At 46.8% G+C, this 11,730-nt stretch overlaps 2 protein-coding genes across 2 annotated transcripts; one reads left to right on the top strand and one right to left on the bottom strand.

Moving 5' to 3' along the window:
- Positions 1-372: 372 nt before the first annotated feature.
- Positions 373-1,703, top strand: LOC119287231 (1-aminocyclopropane-1-carboxylate oxidase homolog 1-like). Its single transcript, XM_037566756.1, has one exon. The coding sequence runs from the start codon at positions 445-447 to the stop codon at positions 1,534-1,536; it is 1,092 nt and encodes a 363-aa protein (XP_037422653.1). The 5' UTR covers positions 373-444; the 3' UTR covers positions 1,537-1,703.
- Positions 1,704-1,798: 95 nt separating this feature from the next.
- Positions 1,799-4,463, bottom strand: LOC119287232 (ubiquitin-conjugating enzyme E2-23 kDa-like). Its single transcript, XM_037566757.1, has 6 exons — positions 4,280-4,463; positions 4,107-4,186; positions 2,706-2,820; positions 2,554-2,606; positions 2,287-2,415; positions 1,799-2,192 (listed from the first exon to the last, which is right to left on the bottom strand). Exons 1-6 carry the CDS (start codon positions 4,453-4,455, stop codon positions 2,059-2,061), a joined length of 687 nt encoding a protein of 228 aa, XP_037422654.1. The 5' UTR covers positions 4,456-4,463; the 3' UTR covers positions 1,799-2,058.
- Positions 4,464-11,730: the final 7,267 nt, after the last annotated feature.

Here is an 11,730-nt window from a genome sequence, read left to right as displayed (position 1 = left end):
GATTTTTATGCCCACCCCTCCTCCCACGAGTCGGCCCAAATTCAAAAAATCAGGCAACTTACCATTAGCTAAACTGAAGCTCATAATCTCGCCAAATTTGCTTGCAACCTAGATATAGGTAGACATGTTTGGTTGGGCAATCCTCATGATCCCGATCTTGTACCTATGACAATTGCTTCTGAATAAATAAAGCAGGCGAGAATTCTCAAAAAAAAAAAAGCTAAACTGCAGTTATTTGTACTCCCGTTATTTAGATTTTTTTAAAAAAATTATTATTTTCCAGATTCACTATTTATATTCTTTTTTATTTTCCAGATTCTGTTTGATGATTTTACTGATATACTCTAGATATCAGACGTTGAAGTGTACACGGAAGGCTGGTCAGTAGAGCGCCACGACTACTTCACTCACTCCCACACACACAGAGCTTAGCTCCAATAATCCATGGCCTCCGACCATGAGCGCCTCCGCGCGCTCAAGGCCTTCGACGGCACCAAGGCCGGCGTCAAGGGCCTCGTCGACGCGGGCGTCACCACCATCCCTGCCATCTTCCACCACCCGCCGGACTCCCTGGCCGACGCGCCCCATCACCATGGTCACCACCAGTTCGCCATCCCGGTCATCGACCTCGCCGGCCTCGCGAAGCCGTCGGGGCGGGCCTCGGTGGTCGGCGCGGTAAGGGCGGCCGCGGAGACCGTGGGCTTCTTCCAGGTGACGAACCACGACGTGCCGGAGCCGGCCATGTCCGAGATCCTCGCGGCGGTCCGGCGCTTCAACGAGGAGCCGGCGGAGGCCAAGGCGCCGTACTACAGCCGGGACCCCGAGCGGCGCGCTAGGTACCAGTGCAACTTCGACCTGTTTCGGTCGCCGACGGCCTGCTGGCGCGACACGCTCTACATGGAGATGGCCCCGGAGCCGCCGCCGCCCGAGCAGATCCCGCCGGCGTGCCGGGCCATCGTGCCGGAGTACGCTGGGCTGGTGCAGCGGCTGGGGCGGACCCTCTTCGGGCTGCTGTCGGAGGCGATGGGCCTCCGGCGCGGGTACCTGGAGGAGGAGGCCGGGTGCCTGGAGGGGCTGAGCGTGGGCTGCCACTACTACCCGGCGTGCCCGGAGCCGCACCGGACGCTGGGCAACGCGAGGCACTCCGACCCCAGCTTCCTCACCGTGCTCCTCCAGGACGCCGTCGGCGGACTCCAGGTGCTGGTGGACGTCGACGAGCGGCGGCCGGCGTGGGTGGACGTGCCGGCGGAGGCGTGTGCGCTGGTGGTGAACGTCGGTGACTACCTGCAGATCCTGTCCAACGACCGGTTCAGGAGCGTGGAGCACCGCGTGGTGGCCAACACCGCCGGTCCCCGGGTCTCCGTCGCATGCTTCTTCCGCGCCGACGCCTCGACGAGGGTGCTCGCTCCGATCGTCGCCGGCGGTGATGGCGACGGCCGCGCGAGGTACAGGAGCACGACGGTGCCGGAGATGCTCCGGCACTACGGCGCCAAGGGCCTGGACGGCGTCTCTGCGCTCCAGCGCGTCAGGATCTGAATCTACCTCATCCAATCTGAATGTATCTAAGTCAAAAAGAAAAAAAAATCTTGTGTTCATGATTCAGATTCGTTTTTGGATCTGAACTGATGATTCAAATTCATCCTAATGCAAGATGCAATCTCTGTTGTACTCTTTTGAAGGGTGGAAATTCGAATTCAGCTGGACATGCAGAGCAGATTTAAATTCCCCTGAGATGATTACAGGTAGGAAAGGGAAACATACAGTAGTAACATGAACTGGAAATGAAATCAACAAAACAGAAGAACAGACATCTCCTAGAATGGAAACATGAACTGCAAATGGAACCAACACAAACAAATGGCAAGTTATTCACAGCGGGACACACAAGAACTAGTGGAGCTGAGTTGAGATGGCTGATGACTTTCTTCAGCATCTGCCATGGCGGCATTCATCAGTGATCGCCGCAGCTATGTACAGACTGACAGACAGAGATACATCATGATCACCTGCATTACTGAGTTACTGACTGAGCTAACCATCCTTGCATCCATCCACCAGTTAAGGGTCTGCGTGGCCCATGATGGCCTCGTCGCCGGAGTCGTAGCCCTCGGCGTCGCTCAGCTCCTCATCACTCTCCTCCTCTTCCTCCTCTGGGGATATATCTTCAGGCTTGGCATATCTCTCACAATATTCTGAACAGAGATTTTTTTAGTTTGTGTTAAGGAAATACTATAGTGCACTCGATGACATAGATATGGAATACACAAGTTATGGTACAAATCAGACCTTTGACTTTAGTTTCATAAGCATTCTTGTCGCGCATCATGAGCGAAGCCGCCTCGCCGTTCAAGGGGTCCGAGGGGTTCGGGTACAGGAGAAGCTGGGGCAGGAACACCTCAAAGATATTCACAAGGTCTGCAGCATAGCAGGACAACAGCAGAAATGTGGTGCTTCAGTTCAGTTAGTAAAAAAGACACAAAGTCAACGGGGTCGGACACGTAAAAATATTAACGAGCAATAGCTAGTTTCGATATATCGATCGAATTTACTTACCAAACATCGGGCTCCATGTCTGATTGATCACATCCAAGCAGACAGAACCAGACCTGCCGACAAACAAACAAACGATGAAACCTGAGAGTATGTGCAATTGTGCAGAGAAGAGAATGGTTGGTTTGTGAAATGAAGAAGAAAGGAAGGCTTACATCTCATCGACATTGGGGTGATAGATCTTGTTGGTGAAGCCAATGGAAGGGGATTTGTAAGGGTAAGCTTCGGTGAGTTCAACCCTGACCTTCCACACACCACCCTGGTAAATACCTGCAGCAAGGAAACAGAGGAAGCCTGGTAATTAGGTAGGAGTACCAAATAAATTTGAAGTGCTACAAAGCAGATTGAAGGATCAAATTTATTCAAAATTGTTGTGTCATCTGTAAGTACAGAGTTTAAATGCTACTTATCCCAAAATAAGTGTTGCTGACTGACTTTGTACTTTGTACAAAATCGGCGACACTTATTTTGGGACGGAGGGAGCAGTAGAGTGCATGCTTAATGCAGCATCATTCCCTTCCACTAGTACTCAGAAAGTGGGAAAGAGAAAACTTGACAGCTGAACAGACGAGCACTACGCACTAGTAGTACAATGTATACTAAACTTGCAAGAATAAATCAGTGAAAGCATGAGTGACAGCCAAAGTGCATCCTTTATTTTTTGGGGGGTATTGGTCAAATCTGTCTATTTTTTTCCCGGCAAGTTGTTGGTTGGGCAGAGCAGAGAGAGAGAGAGAGAGGGGCCATTGTTGGGATGTGGATGAAGCACCTACCGTACCGATATGATATAGTAGTAATATGGAGGCTAATAAAAAGTCATTGTGATGTGGATGCTGCATCTAGTCAGAGGTGATATGGATATGGATGGGGTACAAACCAAACAAAACAATCCATGGATTATGTTATACTACTAGTACAACCAATCAGTCATGGTGACACAAACAGCAAGTGAGGCAATCGCAAAGAATGGCAGGACAGTTTCGCGGAGGTGATTTTCTTTTTTGTTTGTTTCTTAAAGAAGAGGAACAGATGAGATGAGCTAGATGCATGCAGCAGGAAGTAGTTGTTTTTACACTTGTTTGTGCAGAATCCATTCCTGATTCCTCCCTCCCTCCTATGTATGTATAGTGTAGGTGAATGAAGAGCCCGGAAAAGATAAGCTACTGTCTGAACTCAACTCAACTCAACTTTTTGTTTGTTTGTTTGTTCTGAAATAAGGGGGGACAGTTGAGTTTAGTTCAGCTCATCCTCCTCTGCTACTCTCTCTCTCAAGTTAGGGATTACCAAAAAAGGCTTTCGCCCTGCTTTATAAATAAAGCAATCTCAAGTTAGGGATTACTAGTAGTACTTGAAATGATAGAAAGAAAGAAACAAAGAGATTTCATTTGGGAAGAAAGATGAGGGGAAATCAAGCAAGCAAGCAAGCAAGCAAAGAAAGAAACAATCTCATCACGCACCCAATCCTAATGAATGAATGAATGAGCGAATCTGCACCTACTAATACTAATTAATTAGTCGATGAAAAGAAGCAAAGGAGATGGGAGAGAGAGACAAACTGTCTTTGGGTCCGTGGAAGTGGACGAAGAACTCGTGCATCCCGTCGTTGATCATGTCCACCTTGTAGTCACTCATCATCCTAACCACCATCAAAACTCAAAAGCATCAGAAACAACGGATGAAATACATCTCCCTCCGCTTGCTTGAAATAGGTAGAGGCTACAGTACAGACAGCTTCATGAGATCCATCTCCCTGCGCTTGCTTGGGGAAGACATGTTTGCTTCTTCTTCTTCTTCCTCCTCCTCCTTGCCCTGCTTGTAGGTTTGCAGAGAGGGAGAGAGAGAGAGAGAGAGAGAGAGAGGGGAAGGGGGAGGACAGGTGGTGGTGTGATATGGGGGCATGGACATGGACGTGGGCATGGGTATCGTCTACAAGGCCCAATCTCTGCATCTTGCAGAAATAAAATACACTCCTCCTCTGCAACAAAATAAATAAAATGGATACGTTACGTCCACACCACGGAGGCAGAGCAATCATCACGCACCTCATTTTTTTAATTTTTTTATTTATCTGCACACAAAATTAAAATGAAATGAAAGAAACTACTAGTAGTAGTAGAGGATGGATGGATGAGTCTCATGACAGTGACTAGTTGTTGCACTACCTTTTTCTAGACACGGAAATCAGCAGATGCGGACGGATGGCTCTACCGTCTTATTTTTGCTAAATGACCCCTCACCAATCTTAATTCGCCCCATCGACCTTGCTTAAAAAACTTAGGGCTTCTTTGATTCAAAGGAATTTTATAGGATTTTTGGAGGATTGAAATCCTTATGATTTTTTCCTATATTGGTTCTTTGATTCATAGTATTGGATCTCATAGTAATTTTTTCTATGAAACCTTTTGTACTACATTTCATAGGAAATTTAACATCTACTCCAACCTCTTTTTACAATTTCATTTGTTTTTTCCGTGGCATTAAACAATCATTGCTAATTCTATATGATTCAAAAATGGGCATGCCACTCCAACCCTACACTTTTCCTATTCCTACGTTTTCAAAATCGTACGAATCAAAGAGGCCTTTATTTCGTCATCCAGCCCCTCGCATTCACGCCATCACACGCTGTAACGCCCTCGATGCGGCTATATCTCCCACGTGTCGAAGCACGACTTAGAGGCATAACCGCATTGAAAGCAATGTCACAAGTGAGGTAATCTTCACACAATCCATGAATACATAAGGAAAAAGATACATAGTTGGCTTACAATCACCACTTCACACAATACATGAATAAAGCATTACATCATCCAAATACAATCAAGGTCCGACTACGGAACCAAAATAAAAGAAGAATCCCAAATGCGACAAAGGTCCCCGATCGACCCCAACTGGGCTCCACTACTGATCAACTAGAACGAAACAACACAAAGGACAAGATCTTCATCGAGCTCCTCCTGAGCTTGGTTGCGTCATCTGCACGGACTCATCGACACCTGCAAGCTAGTTTTGGAAGTATCTGTGAGTCACGGGGACTCAGCAATCTCGCACCCTCGCGATCAAGACTATTTAAGCTTATGGGTAAGGTAAAAGTATGAGGTGGAGCTGCAGCAAGCGACTAGCATATATGGTGGCTAACATACGCAAACGAGAGCGAGAAGAGAAGGCAAAGCACGGTCGATAAAAGTATGATCAAGAAGTGATCCTAAAACAATCTGCGTCAAGCATTACTCCAACACCGTGTTCACTTCCCGGACGCCGCCGGAAAGAGACCATCACGGTTACATACGCAGTTGACTCATTTTAATTAAGTTAAGGTTCAAGTTATCTACAACCGGATATTAACAAATTCCATCTGCCCATAACCGCGGGCACGGCTTTCGAAAGTTCAAATCCCTGCAGGGGTGTCCCAACTTAGCCCATCACAAGCTCTCACGGTCAACGAAGGAATAGACCTCCTCCCGAGACATTCCGATCAGACTCGGTATCCCGGTTCTACAAGACATCCTCGACAATGGTAAAACAAGTCCAGCAAGACCACCCGCTGTGCCGACAAATCCCGATAGGAGCTGCACATATCTCGTTCTCAGGGCACAACAGATAAGCTAAGCGTACAGGAGCCGACGTAACCCAATTTGCCAAGGGATGGCCCTGCACGGTGCTCTGGGTTGGACCAACACTCAGAGGAGCACTGGCCCGGGGGTTTAAATAAAGATGACCCTTGAGTCTGTAGAACCCAAGGGAAAGAAAAGGCTAGGTGGCAAATGGTAAAACCAATGTTGGGCCTTGCTGGAGGAGTTTTATTCAAGGCGAACTGTCAAGAGGTTCCCATTATAACCCAACCGCGTAAGGAACGCAAAATCCGGGAACATAACACCGATATGACGGAAACTAGGGCAGCAAGAGTGGAACAAAACACCAGGCATAAGGCCGAGCCTTCCACCCTTTACCAAGTATATAGATGCATTAATTAAATACGATATATAGTGATATCCCAACAAGTAAACATGTTCCAACAAAGAATGGTATCTCCATGTTCCAACAAGGAACAAACTTCAATCTTCACCTGCAACTAACAACGCTATAAGAGGGGATGAGCAAGGCGGTAACATAGCCAAACAACGGTTTGCTGGGACAAGGTGGGTTAGAGGCTTGGTTCAACAATATGGGAGGCATGATAAGCAAGTGGTAGGTATCGCAGCTTAGGCATAGCAAAAGAGCGAGCAACTAGCAAGCAAAGATAGAAGTGATATCGAGGGTATGGTCATCTTGCCTGAAATCCTGCAAGGAAGAAGAATGAGTCCATGAAGAAGACAAACGGACGCAGTCGAACGAATCCTCACAACACGACGTTACCGGAAACAACCCGAAGAAGCAACACCGGAAAAAAGCAAACAACATAGTAAACAACCACCACATAGACATGACATGATGCGCAAACAAGTATGATGCATGTCCGGTTTAAAGAGGGCATGGCATGGCAAAGTGCACAAACAATACTACAAATTAAGTGAAGCTCAATATGCAACGAGTTGCATATTGACGAAACACCACGACAAGTTATTTAGTTCGATCTCGTTTATGTACCCATCAATATTAAATGTTGTTAAACATGGCAAGAGGTGAAGCATAACAAAACTACACCATCTAAACAATTTAAATGGGGCCAGACAAAACAAATAACGAATCCGGTAAATCTCCATATGCATTAGTAAATTAATGCAAACAACAATTTAAACCATCTTAATGTTGTTAACATCATGCGGATGACATGTTCAAGTTTTATGCAATTTTAAGAAAATGTTGGCAAGAGCATTATGAAGCATTTGTCATCGTGGCGGAAACGAAAAAGGGGTGCCACGGCAACGATAACGAAAACGGTGCCATGGCAGCGTTCCGGTTCCGACTCGATTGAGATACCGATGCAAAAGAGAAATGTGCGGATGCGTGCAAAAGATGGTGGGGCACTCCCGGATACCGGGTGTCCCATGAGTCGACGATGGTGACAACACAAAAGAGGGGCAACGTGCACCGACAATTCGAGCACGAAGCAAGCACGAGCATCTCATACATCACACATGCATTCGTTCACGGGCAGTCGTCTCGGGGTTATACCTTCGAAGCGTGTGTTGTCGGAACGGAACAAGTTCGATGCGGTGTAGGGGAAGTAGACGTTCTCGGGACGTTCGTAGTGGAAGTAGGGGTACATGGCGACAGTAGAGGTACACGTTTTTCTGTAGATGTTCGGGTCATCTGGAGGTACTTGGGGTCTTCGGACTTGTCGGTCTCGTCCTTTTGACGGTAGTCGAACTTGAAGTTTTAGGTTCATAGGTCTTCGGCGACGGTAGTTGTTCACTGCGCTTGTGACCCGCGGTTCTACGGCAACGATAGTCGTACACGTCCGTAGATGTTCGGGATCATCACCGTTCGTAGTCAAAGTAGTTGAACTTGACGGTCGTCGACGTCGTGGTACTTGGCGAATCCGCATGGTCGTACACGTTCCAACATCAAACTTGGAGGGGCTCCGACGGCGTTGTACTTGGCGAATCCTTGACGGTCCTGGCGGTCTCCGGTGAAGGTGTTGCGTTCGTTTGACAGAGTGAAAACAACGACAGCAATAGGCACGGGGCTCGTGTGGTTCCCGGCCAGATCTGGGCCGATGGAACTCCATGGGGCGGCAGCAAGGAAGAGCAAGGCGTTGGGGAGGTTCCGTAGCGACGGCAGCGGCCTCCCAAGGGGCGGCGACGTCCATGGCCTCTGATGCATGCGGTTCAGTCGCCGGCGGCGAGGTCGCTGGGGCGGCAGGGTTGTGAGGAGGCGAAACAGAGGACGTGGAGGCCAGAGGTGGTCCTCGTCGATGATGGAGGGACGCAGGCGCGAGCGGGAGGTTGGGCGTGCGGCGCATGGTGGTGGAGCGCTTCGGCGAGAATGATGCAGGGGAGGCCCAGCAGGCTGTGGTACCCGGCGTCCCCGGCGACACGGCAGGGCGGCGAGCTCGGCCCCCGCGTCCATTGAGGCAAGGAAGGAAGGCCATGGCAGGAGGCGCGGCGCGGGGTAGAGCAGAGGGAGGCGACGGCAGTGGGCTGCTGCGATCGAGAAGAGATGTCGAGGGAAAGATGGGATCGGCCAGAGGAGAGTCGAAGGGAGGATGAGGATGGGATCGGGGCTCCTCGACCCTGTGTGGCGGCGCGAGGGAACGAGGGAAGGGAGAGGGATCGAACGAGATGGGGTTGCGCTAGGGTTAGGTGGCTGGGCTGCGGGAGGCCCTGGCCAAATGGGCCAGCGCGGTGGAGACTGGTTGGCCGGCCTGGGCCTTGGGATGGGCCCTAGAGGCCGGCCTGCTGGACTCCTCTCTCTCATTGCTAAAACAGAAAAAAAAACAAAGAAGAGAAGAAAAGGAAGGAGGTGATAGGGGAAGAAGTTGGACATGCGGATAATTTCCATGGACTCACAAAAATGTGAGGAATTTAAATAAAATGGCAAGAGGGTTTTTGGAGAACAATAGATTCGCAGATGTTGAATTTAATTCAACATGTTTGAATTTTGAAACCCATTCGAAAGAACTCTAAAAGGGCTGAGATTTTTAGAGGAGCCTCGATAAAAGAGATGAGAAATATAGGCAAGGTTTGAAGGTCAAACTCGAAGAGGAATAGACATGGAAAATATTTTGCACGTGTGTTATGGGTGATACCAAATTATTGGAATATAATTTATATAGCTCCCTAAAATATTGGGAGAATATGTTATAAAAAGAATTTCACCATGTGAATATCCCTCGATTTAAATGGACTGAAGATCCATCCGATTTTATTTGGTTGAGTTAAGAAAAAGAAATGACATGATGGCATGATGACATGATGCAATGCATACGATGCAAAGATAAATGCAAAGAACCAAACAAATTACACGACGGAACCATGAAACCCTGAAAGGCATCTGAAACTTCGGTCTTGGGGTGTCACACACGCCTAAATTACACGTGAAGCCGTCGTGGCCCCAGACGCGTTTTTGAGCGGCCTGGTCCATGAACGTCGGTCGCGTCGACGGCGTGGCACCTCCCTGCCCCGCCTGATGGAAGGACGCGATACTGCCCACAACCCCTGGATTTTAGACGGTCGACCATCACGAGAGCCTTCAGCATGTCTCGTTTTCTGCTGGATGAGCTCACTTAAACCGGAAAACGCCCTATAAATTGGCATCATCAATTTGGCGTTTATAAGTTATAGAATCGCCGGACGGTATGACATGTATCTAACGGCGCTTTATAAAGGCAGGCCGTTAGACGTTTTACCTTGTAAGTCCGCACACCCTCTGGTTTGGCACAACAATGAATCGAAGCCGGGCAAACCCGAATTATATGTTGGCTTGGCCTGAGGTGTAATTTAGGCACCTGGTTGGTTGCAAAGCGTGAATTTAGGGGCCAGACGCTGAAATAAGTTTTTCGGGGGTCAACACGCAGACCAAGTTTGTTGAGGGGGCATTTGGTAAAAATAATGCGGCTCTATCTTAGCTTGTCGGGCATAACTAGCTAGTACTGGGACGCGGAGTTTCTGCACCCGAGCTCAAATGAGCTCGGGTGAACAGTAAAATCAAAACTAAATCAAAAGAAATTTAAAAAAATCCAATTTTTTTGGGAGAAACATTGACAAAAGTTCTAAGTGCTTGCAAAAATTCGCCATGAAATCACATTTCTAGAAGGCGTGGCAAAAAAACAAAATCAGTACTCTGAAAAAACTACTTTCAAAAGCATTTTGGAGCACTGAATTTGTTTTTTTTTTGCCACGCTTTACAGGAATGTGATTTCATGATGAATTTTTGCAAGCACTTAGAACTTTTGTCAATGTTTCTCCCAAAAAAATTAGAATTTTTTGAATTTTTTTTATTTTTTTCGATTTTACTGTTCACCGAGCTCAAATGAGCTCGGGAGCAGAAAGGCACTTTCGCTAGTACTGTTGCTAGTTTGTGGTACTACTATAGAAAAAATACTATTGCCCGGATAAATGATTCACACACACAAGAGAAAGAGGGGGAGATTCCATCCATGCCTTTTCAGACCTGCTGACCACTTCAACATCTATCATTTTCGCTTCTTTTTTTCTTGTGCTGCAAGAGGAGATTCCGTCCGTCCGTCCTGCTCTTTATTATTATTTCTATATTCAGCCATAGCAGACAAACAACCAATTATTTGAGTTTGGATTTGGATGAGCCACACACCGGCTGCCACGTGGGCCTTGTTGCTATCAGTCACCAGCCACACTCATCCTCCTTCCTACCCATCTCCTTTGAGTAATTAGTAAGAGTACAAGTTAATCCTAACTACTGCACCTCCTTTGAGTAATTACCATTATTTATTAATGCTATATATTATTTCCTTACGAAATAAATGCCTTTTTTTGTATTTCGTAGTACATCATTTTGTGACTTGTAACACCAAAAATTGTAACAGAGGAAACATCCATGTTGGCTGCCTGAGTAGAGCAGAGGAGGATTGACCACAAGGAGGATACCGCCTCTTTCCGACCAACATAAGTAATACACATTGTGTTATCACCTAAAATTTCTAAGTTTCTAATGATATACTCCCTCTATTTCTAAATATAAGTCTTTTTAAATATTTCAATACGGACTACATACTGATGTTCTATATGTAGATTTATTCATTTTTCTCCGTATGTAGTCTATATTGGAATCTTTAAAAGGACTTATATTTAGGAACTGGGGTCTAGTATGGAACAATAAACACTCAACCTCTTGCTTTTCAAACACCAACCAAATCCACACAAACAATCAACTCCTCATGGAGTAGAGTCAAATGTGGTGTGATGATTTATATGCATATATGGATGATAAGAAAGAAAAGGGGCCTCAACAAAACACAACACAACACAACACAAAGAGGGTTGGTTGACCACAAGGTTAGGTTAGGTTAGGTTAGGTTAGGTTAGGATGGTGGTGTGAAGAATAAACACAATCAACCTCTTGCTTGTCAAACACCAAACCTACACGAACAATCAACTCATGGAGTATAATATGGACCATAAGCTACCTTTCACGAGACTCATTTCATAGCAGCCGCAAGGAATAGACGCTACTATAATACATTTTCTTTTCTTTTCTTTTCAGACTAGCTGTAAATGTCATCTTTGTTACCAGTTTAATTTAACTCTACGGCTATTATCC

This window comes from Triticum dicoccoides, chromosome 4A (assembly GCF_002162155.2).
Source record: "Triticum dicoccoides isolate Atlit2015 ecotype Zavitan chromosome 4A, WEW_v2.0, whole genome shotgun sequence".
Classification (NCBI taxonomy): domain Eukaryota; kingdom Viridiplantae; phylum Streptophyta; class Magnoliopsida; order Poales; family Poaceae; genus Triticum; species Triticum dicoccoides.
Note: the sequence above shows the minus strand (reverse complement) of the source record. Positions and strands in the feature narration are given on the sequence as shown.